This window comes from Parambassis ranga, chromosome 6, assembly GCF_900634625.1.
Source record: "Parambassis ranga chromosome 6, fParRan2.1, whole genome shotgun sequence".
NCBI lineage: Eukaryota > Metazoa > Chordata > Actinopteri > Ambassidae > Parambassis > Parambassis ranga.
In genome coordinates, this window is record NC_041027.1 from 15,517,243 (window position 1) to 15,532,671 (window position 15,429).

Genomic DNA, 15,429 nt, shown 5'->3' on the forward strand with positions numbered 1-15,429 from the left:
TATAACTGAGGTTTATTTCATGTTTTGTTTGAGGAAGATTTTGTTGCACATATGTTATTTGAACGTTGTTATCTGACATACTTCCATGAGAAAAACAAACAAACACAAACGTGCCCTTTGTGTAAACAAAGTTATTTTATTATGGAATAACGTGTGTTGCCAGCATAAATATGCCATCTATCTATTTCTATGTACATCCGTTAATAACATCCACTGTTCTGTTTCTGATTTTACTGCCAAACATGAGAGAGGAGTTAATATTCCTATTGTACAGTTCCTTCAGGCACAGCATGAGAGCATGTGTTACACTCTTCTATTCTTTGTGTCTACGTCACAGCAGGTATTAATATTCTTTTTTATACATCTCTATATTACAGTTCATAAAGGTGGCTGGAAAAAGGAAGCACGGGGTTAGAACACACTCTGAGTTACTGCTATTTACAGTTACTGCAACTTCAAAACAACTTTTACAACTTTCTAAAATAAAGACAGAAGCAACCATTGATCGTTTCTTAGGGGGGGGGTTTGTCCTGGTTTGACTTGGGCTCTAGGATCACTGCGATTTAAAAGAACAAACAGTAACATTTCCAGAAAGTGACACGTGAGAACAGTCCAAGCCGAGCCGCAGACGGGCTCAGCCTCCCGTCCAATACTGCAAACAGAGTCCTGACAGGAGCCTCCTCTGGAGCTCAGCCTCCCTCAGACATCCTGACTTATTCTAAACTTAGATGCTGCAGTGAAGCCGCTGACGCAAAGATAAAACAGCACAGTCACATGTTTGGAGGCCCGCGCTGGAGGCCGCCGGCCGCTTTAGCTGGAGTGGAAGATGCGCTCGTACTCATTCAGGATGAACTCCACTATCTGGTTCTGGAAGATCATGTGCATGGCGATGTTTGCAGACTCCATCTCAGGCCGCAGCAGCGTCGGCCCGAACACGATGGCCACGTTCTGCGCGGTCATCCGATTGTCGTCCCCGTACTGAATGACCCTGTGACAGGAGTAAGACACGGGGACAGATTCACAACTAGTATTTTCATGATTCCGGTCAAACAATAAAAAAATATGTTTTAAAAAATCGATCGTCCAGACTTGAACTGACAGAAAGATCTGTGACGGAAACAGGAAGTGGAGGATGACACGGACCTGTGCAAATGTCCGAACAGGAGTCTCATGGTGTCGTGGTTCGGGGCAGGAAGGGACCTGACCAGCTCATAGATGCAGGACAGCTTTGTGTTGTAGTCAGGGATTCCTACAGAAACACACCAACAGGGGGAGCTGTGATGAACACACACAGGTCTGGAGCAGCAGTGTGTCGACGTGTTTGGACTCACGGATGGCGCTGATGAACTTGTTGAAGTGGCTGAAGGGGAACAGCGGCTCAGGAAGCTCTCGGAAAAATAACTTCAGTGCTCCGGTGATGACGTGGACGTCCTCCCACTGCCCGTCCTCCAGGTCCAGCTCCTCTGTTTGAACAGGTGCACTCACCGTGAACACACAGCAGGGGGCGCTGCTGCTTAAAGAAAAGTCGATACAGATAGTGGGTGTTACCGTGATCGGCCTTGAAGCGAAGTTTCTGGATGACGGCCAGGTTCCCGCTCACTCTGTACAGCCCGTCGATGTCCAGCCCTGCAGAGCAGCACAGCGGGTCAGCGCCGCACACCTCAGTGTGTGCAGCTGTGATGTACATGTGTGTGTTACCTCTCTTCTCCACAGCTCGAACACACTTCTCCACAAAACGAGGAACTGTGGTCTTCTCCTGTACACACAGTGTGGCAAGATGGCAGCCGAACACGTTGTCTGCAGGGCACATTAACTCATCATAACACATCAAAAACTGAGACAAGTGAGAAACGTCCACACAGCTGAGCGCTCTTCATCTCTGTCCACGTGCGTGCGTGTGTGTGTTCCAGCTCTTTAACTGTAGTTTATTCACTGTTTTAGTGTATGTATGTAAAAGTGTATTTAAAGGTGTCTGTGTGAGCATGATGCACGTCCTGAGGCCCCCGTGCTGGACATGCCGTGCCGGCTGCTCGTACCTCTGATGTAGCCCTTCTCTTTGACAGACTGCAGGGTGGGACGCTTCATCAGGAACTTCATCAGCTTGGTCCGAACCTTTTTTGGGTCCGTTTCTCCAGTGGAGCCGGAGGACTGCGTGACGCTCGGCCTGGAGGCTGAAGAAACAAACAGCAGGCGTGAACACGGCTGAGAGCGCGTCCCTCGGTGGGAGACACACTGTCAGCCGTTCATTCAACCTACATCTTCGCTTCTCGAGGCCCGCTCCTCGGCCGTCGTCCCGCTCTGGGATTTTTTCGTACAGATCTGCATCCTCCTCCTCGGAGTGGTGGTCCTGGTACTCCTGAGAAAACAGGTCAAACCATGAGTGTGTGTTCTTCTCGTTCCTTCAACACAATGAACCTCAGGGACTGACCAGCTGTCGAATGGTGTCCACTAAGACTTTGTGCCAGTCGTTGATGATGCTCTCCGTGTCGTACTGGATGAGAAACTCCACGCCATTCTTGGCCTTCAACTGAAGGAGAGACATGCATCAGTCTCTCAGCGAGTCAACGTGTGATATTTGTTAACACAGATCTGCTCCACACCAACACACACACACACCTCTAAAACATTCTTCTTGCTGGATTTGTCCTTGGAGGCCCAGCCAATCAGGGCTCCCTTCAGCTCCACCGTGACCTCAGGCACGATCTGATTGGTCTTGTTCTGCATGACAAAAAAAATCCAGCTGTTAACGAAACTGACGGCACAACATTCCAGGAGGAACAAAACGCCGAGCGTCGGCTCGTGACCCGAGGGTTTGCGCTGCTTTCTTTCCGCTCTCAGGTACAAAACCTGACACCAGATTATAAGACATGAGTGTGAGCAGGGAGGACACAGGAGGACACAGGAGGAGCGCCGCGTCCTGTGACAGAGCGCCTCCTCAACACGTGTGAGTGTGTTTCATACCGAGGCCCCTGTCACTGCAGATTTCGGGTCTTTGTGGAAGGTCAGCACTCCTCCGTGGAGAACCGTCCACGTCTGCGTCCAGTTTTTTCTGAAAAGGACAGACAGTGACTGACACTGAGGAGACACCTGAGAGTCACAGCTGAGGAAGAGAGAGCCTACCGGACTTTCTTTCCGTTCTCAGACACCTTGGTCTTGTTGAGAATCCCGGCTTTCTCCAGGTTCTGCACCTGCACACAAAACAAACCTCGTGACCGTTCTGCTTCTCTGGTGATGTCGTGATGACGAGGGACACAAAGTGAAGTCATGCACACACACGATGGACAGCACTCACTGCCAGTACAGTCTGTGAGCATGAATGACTTCAGACGGCTTTACAGGAAGAAAAACACAGAGGCTGAATGTAAACGTTCTGCATCAGAACATTGTGTCTGAGCTATAAAGACACGGACACAGCGCTCTGGTTACCCAGGAAGACTACAGCACATCCTATCCTAAGAACAGGGCGAGATGAGCTTATGATGGAGGAATGGGCCTCTGCTCATCCATAGACTGACGCAGCTGTCTATGGATGGAGCTCAGCTTCACCCTAACCACCCACGTTGTAGCGCAGCCACCTGGAGGTCAGATAATACGGGTTCCTCCCAGGTCTAAACCCAAAAGCCTTTAGAAGGAGACACACAGACAACAGGCGTTCAGGTCCTAAGGCTCAGCTGAGGAGGACGGTCGGACCGGACAGAGGCTCCACTCACGTTGTGCTGCGTCTCTGGAGAGTTTCCTGTGCTGGAGCTGTCGCTGCTGTAGTCGGACGTGTTCCTCCGGTGAGTGGGGACGAACCTCTGCGGGACAGAAGGACAGTCTGCAGTTTGAAACATTTCACTTCACATTCCTGGAAGCTGCAGGCCTGCCGAGCCTCTCACACCAGCACAGGCCCTCATCTGTATCCAGGAAGTGTGTCTGTCCTCGGGCTGTTTGTGTGTCTGTGTGATGCAGCTGATTTGCCTTGTTAAATAAGGGTTAAAACCTGCTGCTGCACTCACATGTGACAGAAACTTTGAGCCGGCTGACACACCCCTGATGGAAGATACATGTACACACAGGCCTCAGAGAGAGAGAGAGAGTGTGTGTGTGTGTGTCTGTGTCTGTGTGTGTGTGTGTGTCTGTGTGTGTGTGTGTCTGTGTGTGTGTGTCTGTCTGTGTGTGTGTGTGTGTGTCTGTGTGTGTGTGTGTGTGTCTGTGTGTGTGTGTGTGTCTGTGTGTGTGTGTGTATTTGTGTGTGTGTGTGTGTGTCTGTGTGTGTGTGTGTGTGTGTCTGTGTGTGTGTGTGTCTGTGTGTGTGTGTGTCTGTGTGTCTCTGTGTGTGTGTGTCTGTGTGTGTGTGTGTGTGTCTGTGTGTGTGTCTGTCTGTGTGTGTGTCTGTGTGTGTCTGTGTGTGTGTCTGTCTGTGTGTGTCTGTGTGTCTGTGTGTGTGTGTGTGTGTGTCTCTGTGTGTGTGTGTGTCTGTGTGTGTGTGTGTGTGTGTGTGTCTCTGTGTGTGTGTGTGTCTGTGTGTGTGTACCTCGTCCTGGGCCGAGGTGAGCTGAGCAGGTCCCATGGTGTGTCTCCAGTTTTTGATTGACAGGTTTTCCGTCTCTCCATTCTCCACTCTGGACTGAGCAGGAGCTACGGGAGCCTGGAGGGACAAACACAAACGTTCAGTTCAGCGTAGCCTAGCATAGAGTTCACTTCCTGTTGACGTTTGTGTCCTTAGTGACACACGAGGACACCACAGATGACCTTTGACCCCACGGGTTACCTCGGGCAGGGTCCACTGAGACCTGGAGCCGTCTCTCAGGTAGTAGTAGGTCTGGCCCCGGTCGTCCACGGACTTGATCCACTGTTGCACAACGACAAGTTAAACATGTGTCAGTGTGAAGAGAACAGAAACTGAAAGCAGGCTGCGACAAAAACACTGTGAGGAACCACAGCTTCTGTTTCCCTGAACCGACCCGACCTGGTCCGGAGAGTTCTCGCTGGTGAACACCCACGTCCCGTTGTGCTCCACGGTCAGGTTCCAGCCGGCCGGCGTGCTGCGGTCCAGGTTGGCCCGGGGGATGACGGTGCGGCTCACGTGGCTGAGGGTGAACTCTTTAGGGAGCGTGGGGGGGCCCGTGGCGTGGAGCTCCTCGTAGGCCTCCAGCCGGTCAGCTGGGGGGTACTCCTGGGCGGGGTAGTCCTCCTCAGGTAGCGGAGGCTGGAGGTGGAAACAGGACAAAGATTTAAATCGCACACTGGTTACTTTGACATTCATAAAGACGGCTCCAGACTCCTGGGACCTGGAGGTATTCTTAGTCTTTGTTGGCCCATTAAGGCTCTGCAGTGTACAGGAGTCATTCAAGGAGAAAGAACGGGGTCAATAAACTGATCTGTGTGTGAACATCAACGGAACACTTCCTGTTTTCACTTCAGGACACTCCTGCTGAAAGCATCCATGTGTCACTTCAGGCTAAAGGAGGACAGGGGGACAGCGGACCCTGCTCTGAGCCTTCGTAATGAGCGTCTGCTATGTAGGTGCAGGGATGTGATTCCATTAAAGCAGACTGTATTTACAGCTGTCCCCCGGGTGAAGCTAAAACAGGAGACACAGAGAGGCTAAGTAGAGCAGCCAGGCGTCCTCACCGGCCCGTCCTCGTGGAACCTGTGCACGCTCATGGGCTCCATCACAGGCGGATACGGGCTCAGCTGCTCAGGAGGGTCCCAAGACGTCTCCCCAGACATCGGGTTGTAGAAGTACGGGCGACCAGAGGTCTCATCCACCAGCTGCTCCCAGTCTGAGGCCCACACAGCGGGGGAGGCGGGAGACTGAGGGGGTGAGGGGGAGCAGGGCTCCTCTGCAGGGAAGGGCTCGGGGTCTGTGGGGGTGTCTAGAAAAGGGCTGTCCCAGGTGGTGCGCCCTGTGGCGGGGTGGTAGTAGTACTCCTGTCCGCTGTCCTGGTCAACGTGCACCTCCCATCCCTCCGGGTGGAGGTAGGAAGGAGAGTAGGACGAAGGCGCCGAGGGGGGGGACTCAGAGATGCTCTGACGGAGCTGAGCTACGTTAACGTAGACGGCGGAGCGCAGACTGTCCTCCTCCACCTGTGGAGACAAAGATGGAGAGTTAGACTTCGCCACACAGAAGTCGGCCTTCCGCATCTGACTGAGCACAGGAAGCAGCCTTCAGCTGAGGCAGCCACAGCAGGGGCGTGTCCCACAGCACACAACAATACCGGCCCCACTTCCACCCACACTGTGTCAAAGTAGATCAGTTTGTGGTGTGTTAAAATAAAAACCCTGACCCACAGGCCGCCTGTGGAGGGCTGGAAACCAGGTCGCAGGCCCACACTGTCAGTGTTCGACTGCTCAGGGCACGCCACCGTCCCCCTGACTGCTCAGGACAGACCACTGTCCTCCTGACTGCTCAGGACACGCCACTGTCCTCCTGACTGCTCAGGACACGCAACTGTCCCCCTGACTGCTCAGGACACGCCACTGTCCTCCTGACTGCTCAGGACACGCAACTGTCCCCCTGACTGCTCAGGACACGCCACTGTCCTCCTGACTGCTCAGGACACGCAACTGTCCCCCTGACTGCTCAGGACAGACCACTGTCCTCTCGCTGCTCAGGACAGACCACTGTCCTCTCGCTGCTCAGGACACGCCCCTGTCCTCCTGACTGCTCAGGACACGCGCCTGTCCCCCTGACTGCTCAGGACACGCCCCTGCCCCTGTCCCCCTGACTGCTCAGGACACGCCCCTGTCCCCCTGACTGCTCAGACCAGCTCCACATGCGTGGCAGGAACACACAGCATGCAAAACAGACCCGATCAGCACAACTAATTTGCCTGTAGGACGCACTGAGGCCACAGAGTGATGAAAGGACGCCTGTCCTCTGCTGAAACTCTGCCGCCTGTCCTCTGCTGAAACTCTGTTGCACTAACGAAGTTTCATCACTGCACTTGAAATAAACGCTGCCTGAGAAATAAAAGCTTTCTCCTCACCGGGCCTCCAGGTCTGTCCCTGCACAGCCCGTCATTCAGCACCATGGTGGCTCCGATAAGAGGCTGAGACCTGTGAGCTGTCCGTGCTCATCACACACAGCTATAAAGACACACAGGGTGGACGGACAGTCACTGCACCGGGTCTGAGGTTCTGGAGCTTCACTCAGTCCTGCACTCTCTCTTTATCAGGTCATTTAACTGAGTCCTTACAAAGATAAAAACCAGACTGAAGAACTGCAGACTTCGAAAGAGGGCATCACTTTTTTAAAAACAGTCAATCGTCTCTGTTGCCCTAGCAACCACTAAGCTCCTCCTCCATCTGTTTTCTGAGCGTGCAGATCAGGTGAACAGGTGGTGGATGATGGTGGATTTGAGGGTCTGAGTTCCTCCAGTAGCTGTCTCAGAGATCAGCACTGTGACCCTCCTCCAGGTCTCCAGAGACCACCACCTCCCTGCAGACCTCACTGATGGACACTCTGACTGTTCTCTGGTCCCATCAGCATCACACACCGCTCTCAGACCCCCCTCTGAGGAGCGAGCAGGTCCAGCAGCTGTTATCACTGCTGACTTTGCTTCATCATTGATTTCAGTGTAACCGCGAGCAGTCGATGTGGACAGCCAGACCAGTGACCCCCAACAGATTGATCACTGAGACGCAGAGGAAATGAGAGAACGGTGTCATCGATCTGTGAACCAGCGCAGCTGGAGCGCTCCCGTCCTTTGGAACAAACCGGCCTACCCCTCACAGTCGGAGGAAACTCCGCTTAGTGCGGCAGAAATATCAAATATGTGCCAGAGCGGCGCTTCAAAGGAGCGGCACAAACAGGAGGCTAACCTTTCCACTGCAGTCACACAAACATCACAGCTCACGTGTGTGAGGAAGCCCTGAGTTATGTCACTGAACGCTATCACCGTGCATTCTTTGTTTTTGGACAGACTTCAGGTATAAACGAGTGAACCGGTCGCACGGACAGAGCGACACGTACTCCGTGATAACAGCTTTGTTTACATCTGTGCCGCTCCAGATGTGCTCGCTGATACAAACACACGCCTACACCAGCGACTGATGACAGGCGTCAGCTGGAGAACCTTCATGCAGCCGAACTCGTGTTCTGACCCACACATGCAGAGTGGGTCAGACGTCTGATCGAACACAGGAACAGCTGAGGCTGCTCTACTGAAACTCTTCACACCTCTTCGCTCAGAACAGGAAAAGAAAACAAGTGCAGCAGAGGCGCTCACACAGAGCAGGAAGCGGGCGGCGATCCGAGCAGATCGACCTCACAAAGCCAGAAAACGTCTTTTTAATGATGCAGCAGTAAGCTGCTTCACTGGCACCTACCTGAGAACCCAGCGGCAGGGTCAGGCCCCGCTTGGCCCGGTGACTCGACCAGACCCTGGAGTACGTGTCCACCATCTTTACGTCTTTCTATGTAGGAGCCATACATAAATCCAACCTGCACACCGCGCTGCCTAACAGCACACTGAGAGAGGTGAGGCGCTCAGAGCCTCCGTCACACACATCCTCCCTCACAGCTGCTGTGACAGAAAGGAGAACTGTAGCTCTCTCACAATAGAGCAGGAAGGTGTGAGTGTGAGTGAGTGTGTGTGTGTGTGTCTCTGTGTGTGTGTGTGTGTGTCTGTGTGTGTGTGTGTGAATTCCCCTGCAGGGTAGAGGGTAACCGTCTGTGTGAGCTAACAGTGAAAACAGGCAGAGATGGAGAGAACAACATTAACCCTGCAGGTCACTTCCTGCCTGACAGCGGGTCAGTGATCGCCGTGGAAACAACACTTTTTAAATAACATGCTCTTGATGGTTGACTCCAAACGAGAAAGTAGAGCGATGGAAGCCTGAGTTCACTTTTCTGATGCTTCAGTGTTCTTCAGCCGATGATGAGGCACGAAGGGAGGCGCCGTCTGTCAGACAGGAACAGCCGTGATGAGACACTTTAAACTAAAAGTAAGGGTCAACGTTCGAAACAGGAAGTCTAGATTGTGTTCAACTGTCACACCAGCACTTCCTTCTGTGTGGGTCAACGTAAGCAGCCAGACAGCAGGCACACAGATATTTTGGTCTGTTGGGTGGAAGCAGTGTGAGGTCAGAGGTCGGAGGACCTGCTGTCTGGTTATCATCACACAGCCACACGGACGCTTTCCACTGAAACCTGAAAGATGTGTTTACATGAATGATGATAAGATGCTACTTAGCTAGCCCCGGCATACGTGTGTAATACCTCTTTGTACCACACAGGGGGCGCTGCAGGAGTGAGTCCTGACGCCTCTGGTCAGCTGGTGGACTGTGGTCAGGACGTCTCCGTCCTCACACCGCCTCAGACCTTCTGTCTGCAGGCTGGTTGTTGGATGATTTCTATTTTCAAAGTGTCACAGACAGAACAGCGCCCCCTATCAGACAGGAGGACTGGAGGCTTGTGTTCTTCCCCTGCTGGAAAAATGAACTGCATGTTCATCACTACTTCTTGTTAGCCAGCAGGAATTCTGGGTAGAATCCTGCAGGTCAGCGCAGACAGCTCTGTGCCCTCAGCAATGCATGAAGCAGCAATCTGCGTGATTACTTAACCACATTAGCACTCATCCAATCAGACAATGGAGGACCAAACTGGGGTCCAAATCACGCCACAAAGCACACAGTCGAGCTATTGAGTCAGCCTGGCAGCCCTCCCTCTTACATCACACTCGTCATGGTGCAGAATCCAGGATGACTCCCGGACTGGAATCCATCAGCTCACAGCGCTCTCATCAGAGCCATCGGCTGCTTCTGCATGTACACATACACACAACCTGCAGATCGCGGCGGAGTCCTCCACCCAGCCACGGAGTCCTCCACCCAGGACTGTTTGCTGTGTAGGAGGGGGGAAATGTTGCAACGCTGAGGAAAGCATGAGTCAGCCGCCGCTCTGCAAAGGTGCCACCTCAACGTTTGGTTAAATAAACAGCCGTGCAATAATGCTCATAATCCATCAGTCAGTCAGCACGCTCTGCAGCGCCTCCAGGGTCCACCTGAGGTTGGACCCAGGCCTCATGTGGCCACGTGAGGAACTGCAGCTCGTAGGTTAGCATGCTAACCTTTGTAACTTTTTGAACGTTGACCCGACTGTGTTTGTTTCTGCTGACATGAAGGTGTATGGGGACTGGCTCCCTCTCAGGGCCGGCCTCTAGTGGACCCTGAAGGAGGAGCTTTGACTGGTCTACGCTGGGTTCTTGTCTCAGACCCTGGAGGTTCCTGATCTGGTGTTTATCTGAGTTACTGCGGTGCTTACAGGTAACATCCAGTCAGCTTTTAGCTCCGATTCAGCCCAAAGTTTAAAGTGGGACCAGCAGCAGCCCCCCTTCATGTCTCTGGAGCTGTGAGCGGAGACGGACTGCCCTGACTCCTCATCCTGTCCATCAGTTTGTCAGACCCGGAAGCTGCGAGCAGCTTTTCTCGCTCCATGAACACGCTGCGACTGCACAGAGAGGTCTGACGAGACACTCACAGGACCTGTCGGAGCAGTTTTTTGGCATTTAATGTTGCACACAAAGGCAGGAATGACTGCTGGCTGTAGGTGAGGTGCTTCTGAAGACGTTTTGAACACAGACGGAGCTCAAACGGACTGAATGAACCTCTGGACCCTCACAGGCCGCCTGAGAGAGGAGCCCCAGGAACACAGCCTCCAGGACCCTGTTTGTGTGGCAGCACACTGCCTACACACCCCCCATATTAAGTGACCTACATTTGGGCTAATTGCAAGTTCTGCACATTACACACGCACGCACGCACGCACACACACACGCACACACACGCCAACTGCATGGCCAGCGCCAGAGCTCTGCTCGTTGGGAGTCAGGCCCCCTCACATCACCATGGAGATGGCCCTCCATTGTCGGCGAAGAATTAGTGCACTTGAGGGGTGCTGGCATCCACAGGGGGGGGGGGGGGGTCATGTTTCCACAGAGGAGCTCAGAACCCACAGATCCACCTTAAGATTCATATTTAAGGTGGAACAGGCCTCCGCTGCCCATCACTGTAATAACACACAGCAAATCACTGGATACACACACACACACACACACACGCACAGTAAACCTGCACGCGCACTTTCTCCGGCGCTGGCGTCACTTTTCCTCGCAACAGGTGCGCACACGGAGCCGGAACTCACCTGCGGAAACTTTCATCCAACTTTCTCTACATCCAGGAGCAGCGCGGCGAGCCGAGCGTCCGCGTCAGCCTCACGCCGTCCCTGCGCCCGACAACCACCGCTGCCAGGACCGTCACTGCTGCTGGGGAAACCAGGTAGCAGCTGGAGGTTTGGGAGTGGCCGCGGCTTTCGGGTTAACCCCTTCCTGTCCTCGGCAGAGCCGACACAACCTGTTTGTAACCTGTTCTGGAGTCTGTGTGACAAGCTGCGGCTCCGGCTCACCCAGCGCGCGCAAACACGGCGGAAGAAGAAGAAGAGGCAGAAGAAGAGGCAGCAGCAGAAGAAGAAGAAGAAGAAGAAGCAGAAGAGGCAGCAGAAGAAGAAGAAGAAGAAGAAGAAGAAGAAGAAGAAGAAGAAGCAGAAGAGGCAGCAGAAGAGGCAGCAGCAGCAGCCTCCTGAGAGTGGAGGCTCGGGGCTGAGAATCAGCTGCTTCTTCTCAGGGACTCGTGGAACAGCTCTCCCCCCGCTGCAGGGCCGGCCGGGCCCATTCATATGCTGATGAGCTGGCCCTCTGACAAACTCCGAGCCTGCACTGTGTAAAAAGTGTCCTTGAATCCATCACTGCAGCCGCGTGGTGGAAGAACGTGTGGGTATCATCTGATGATGATCTACAAAGACCAGAAACTGCAGTCCCTCCAGGGTCCACTAGAGGCTCCAGGACTGAGTCCACAGACCTGCATGTTAAAAGCTAACAGCAGGTACAGTCACTGTTCTGGTCTCTGTGACCTTAGTGTACAACATGCAGCAGCTCAGACCACTTCCTGCTCCGCCTCCCTCTCTGTTGGTCACACACACACCAGCACTGATGTTTCTGTAGGAAGGTGCTGTCTGAAGCCTAAATATCACCAGAAGCTAAAAGCTAATGCTACGCTAGCCACCAGCTACAGCACGGTCACATGAATACACCATCAGCACCACCTCTGACCTCTTCTGCAGCACAAACAGCTGGATGGCGTCTGATGACATCATCTGTAGTCCCATGTAGCCACTTGTTAGCATGTAGCCTTTGTTCAGACAAAGTGTGTGTGTGTGTGTGTGTGTGTGTGGTAGAATGAAAGCTGCTGAGCCTCTGGGTGATTTTTTACAGTGTGTCAGACATAAACATGAGAGCAGTGAGCTCATGCTGAGTCCATTTAACCGGGAATGTCTAAGATTCCCAGGAGGAATTCCCAGGAGGAATTCCCACCTGGAACGCCGGCTCACTCTGGACTCCAAAGGTCCAAAGGTGTGTTAAAAAGATTCCACTCACACCAACATCAACGTGACATCACTCACAGTTCAACCACAGAGTCCAACATGGCCGCCTGCTGGTGCAGCAGTGTTCTTTTTGTCTGACACGTTCTCTATCACTAAATAAAACTCACAGAAAGCCACCAACAGTCCAGTTTCCACTTCTGCTGTGAGCAGGAAGTGAAATCAGCCTGGTGTTGTTGTCATGAAGGCAGCGGCTCTCAGCTCGCAGCCTGGTCTGACCTCTCATCCAGAGCTGATCACACTTTAACCGTTAAAATCCTTCGGATTATCAGTTTTATTTAATGGAGAGAAAATGTGAAATAAAACCTGAAGATTTCACCAGAAATTCACTTCCTGATTAAAAGGTGGGAAATACTGCCCCCAGTGGCTACATGCCCAATAACACCACGGCTCCTGTAAACAGAGTGGTTTATTATAGATGTGTGTGTAAAACACGCCTAGTGCTGTAGATGGTGGAACAGCGCCCCCCTGTGGCTCCTCACTGACAGGCTACAGAACTGGCTCCTACCTGCTCAGCTGGGGGAGGATCCTCCTCCTCGGCTGCGGTGACGGGGTCAGGCGGCCTGTCACACTCGCTCAGCTCCGGCGGGGTGTCGAACATGAGCGGCGGAGGTAAAGGGAAGTCCATGTCCTCCTCAGAGGTCTGAGTGTCCTCCTGTGTCTGGGAGCTCTGTGACGGCTCCGCTCTGACCTCTGACCCCGGCTGTGCGTACAGAGCTGAGGTAAACGAGGTGTGTGTGTTCGTGTTGTTCGGTGTGTGCGTCCCACTTGGTTTCACCTCTGGGAGGCTGTCACAGAGACCAAAGGTGGAGAAGCGGTAGGTGTCTCTGGAGATGTCCGGTGGAGGTGGAGGTGGAGGGTCCTCAGTGGGACTCTGAGGACGGAGCTCCTTCACGTACAGCGCGGGGACATAGAAGGGCCTGTCCTGCGGGTCTCTGCGGACGTGCCACCAGTGCTCGTTGGTCTTGGACACCAGGATGAAGCTCTCATCAGGTTTGATGGACACCAGGCGGCCATCTTTGGCCCTGTACTGGAACTCGTGCATCACAGAGACCAGTTCCATGCTCTGCTGCACCCGGGAGGCCGCCCGACCTAACACTGAGGACACGGCGTCCACATGTTGGAGCTGCAAGGAAGAGGAAACGAGACGCTGGTGAGACTTTAAACAGCACACACACACACACACACACACACTCTCCCTGAGCCAGGCGGGATCTGTTGTGTTGTTTCTTTTTGTTTCATTTTGTGTCATTGTGGATGTTTCAGTTGCCTTTTTGGTGCAGCTCGACTCAGTTTGTGTGTCCTTGTTGTGATTGTTTGTGTGTCTTTGTTGTGATTGTTTGTGTGTCTTTGTTGTGATTGTTTGTGTGTCTTTGTTGTGAATATTTGTGTGTCCTTGTTGTGATTGTTTGTGTGTCTTTGTTGTGATTGTTTGTGTGTCTTTGTTGTGAATGTTTGTGTGTCCTTGTTGTGATTGTTTGTGTGTCTTTGTTGTGATTGTTTGTGTGTCTTTGTTGTGAATGTTTGTGTGTCCTTGTTGTGATTGTTTGTGTCACCTTGTAGTTGTGTTTCTGTAGTCTACAGCTCCTGTAGTTACTTTGTGTGTCTGTCTTTGTGTTGGATGTCCTTACAGTGTGTGTGTTTGTGTTGGATGTCCTTACAGTGTGGTTGTTTTGTGTTGGATGTCCTTACAGTGTGGTTGTTTTGTGTTGGATGTCCTTACAGTGTGGTTGTTTTGTGTTGGATGTCCTTACAGTGTGTGTGTTTGTGTTGGATGTCCTTACAGTGTGGTTGTTTTGTGTTGGATGTCCTTACAGTGTGGTTGTTTTGTGTTGGATGTCCTTACAGTGTGGTTGTTTTGTGTTGTCTAGGTGTGATGATATATTTATTCTGTGGTGTTTAAAGTCTCTCCGGTGGCTCTTCGTGGTCTTACTGTAGCTTCTTGTTATTTTCAGTGTGTCTGCCCTCAGCTCCGGCTCGGGGCGGCTCTTCTCTCCACATTTACCTGATAGAAAGACTGATGCAGTTTCAGGGCAGAGCTCATGAGCGCTGGCAGAGATGCTAAACTTTGGTCTGTGTGCACAGACAGGAAGCTGCTTTCCATCTGCTGCAGAACTACACGAAGCTGAGCCCCCTCACAGACTGAGCAGAAAAGTGTTCAGCCACAAACAGGAAGCCTGCACCAACCTCGGCTCCACGTCACCCAGCATCACCCAGCAATCTCAGCCACGTCTCACCGCCTCCTGAAGAACATGCAGGCAGCACAGATCCACCATGGAGCAGAGGGAGCTGGAGCTCGGACAGCGTCTACACTGTGTGGCCACGCTGTTCAATGTTTACCTTCATATTTTACACTTGGTGGTTCAGTCTCATTCATAAACAAACAATCACAAACTGCAAACACTGTGACTCTGAACGACGACAGAACTCTCATACTGTGACTTTCACACAACAGGACCCATCATCAGCTCACCTGATATCAGTCCCAAACGTCCTCCTCGCCATGGGACGCCTGTCGAACAGCCGTGAAGCATCTGATCAGTCAGAGCGCGTCTGTCAGTCTGTCTGTCTTACTTCCTGTTCTGAGTGATTCTACAGTGAGGCATCGCAGCGCCGCAGCCACCAGAACAGGGAAGTGTCTCACCAGACTTCCAGTGTGTTGCTGTTTATGGCAGCCCTGTGGACCGAGGGGGGTGACTCACTTCAACAGAACAGCACTGCAAATAGAACGTTCATTCACATATGAAGCAGCATGGACACTGCACACTCCTGTATCCACCTGTATCAAACACTGAAAGTTCAAAATACTACATCTGTCCAAACAAAACAAAGATGTTCCCTCTGCAGACGTCCTGTGATAGGAGCAGGAACGGCTTCACTGCACATATGTTCAGACCCCAGTTTTGCTTTTTTCGGAGTGAGTGGTTGTTCCTGGCACCAGGTTAGGCCTCCCTCCCCCTCAGTCCTAATGACAGATGTGATGAAACACCTACAACTGGAGAAAA

At 52.5% G+C, this 15,429-nt stretch overlaps 1 protein-coding gene across 3 annotated transcripts; it reads right to left on the minus strand.

The window, feature by feature from the left end:
* Positions 1 to 111: 111 nt before the first annotated feature.
* Positions 112 to 15,022, minus strand: arhgap27 (Rho GTPase activating protein 27). 3 transcript variants are annotated; one of them, XM_028407918.1, is made up of 19 exons: positions 14,898 to 15,009; positions 14,358 to 14,429; positions 12,933 to 13,550; positions 5,617 to 6,072; positions 4,952 to 5,191; positions 4,754 to 4,834; positions 4,517 to 4,630; positions 3,711 to 3,797; positions 3,121 to 3,188; positions 2,962 to 3,049; positions 2,617 to 2,718; positions 2,429 to 2,527; positions 2,257 to 2,356; positions 2,037 to 2,171; positions 1,699 to 1,797; positions 1,549 to 1,626; positions 1,332 to 1,463; positions 1,144 to 1,249; positions 112 to 988 (listed from the first exon to the last, which is right to left on the minus strand). In XM_028407918.1, the coding sequence occupies exons 3-19, from the start codon at positions 13,485 to 13,487 to the stop codon at positions 811 to 813; spliced, it is 2,718 nt and encodes a 905-aa protein (XP_028263719.1). In that variant the 5' UTR covers positions 13,488 to 13,550; positions 14,358 to 14,429; positions 14,898 to 15,009; the 3' UTR covers positions 112 to 810. The 3 variants fall into 3 exon arrangements, with proteins under 3 accessions (XP_028263719.1, XP_028263718.1, XP_028263720.1); XM_028407917.1 differs by lacking the exon at positions 14,358 to 14,429 and having other exon boundaries at positions 14,898 to 15,022; XM_028407919.1 differs by lacking the exons at positions 12,933 to 13,550; positions 14,358 to 14,429; positions 14,898 to 15,009 and adding an exon at positions 8,317 to 8,515.
* Positions 15,023 to 15,429: the final 407 nt, after the last annotated feature.

Bases quoted from the DNA above. Each gene is read 5' to 3' on its own strand.
- arhgap27 (XM_028407917.1), bottom strand. From the start codon at position 13,487: ATGGAACTGGTCTCTGTGATGCACGAGTTCCAGTACAGGGCCAAAGAT. The intron at 2,719-2,961 runs GTATGAAACACA...TTTGTCATGCAG, and splicing joins CTGCAGTGACAGGGGCCTCG to AACAAGACCAATCAGATCGT. The intron at 1,464-1,548 runs GTAACACCCACT...CTGTTCAAACAG, and splicing joins TCGCTTCAAGGCCGATCACG to AGGAGCTGGACCTGGAGGAC.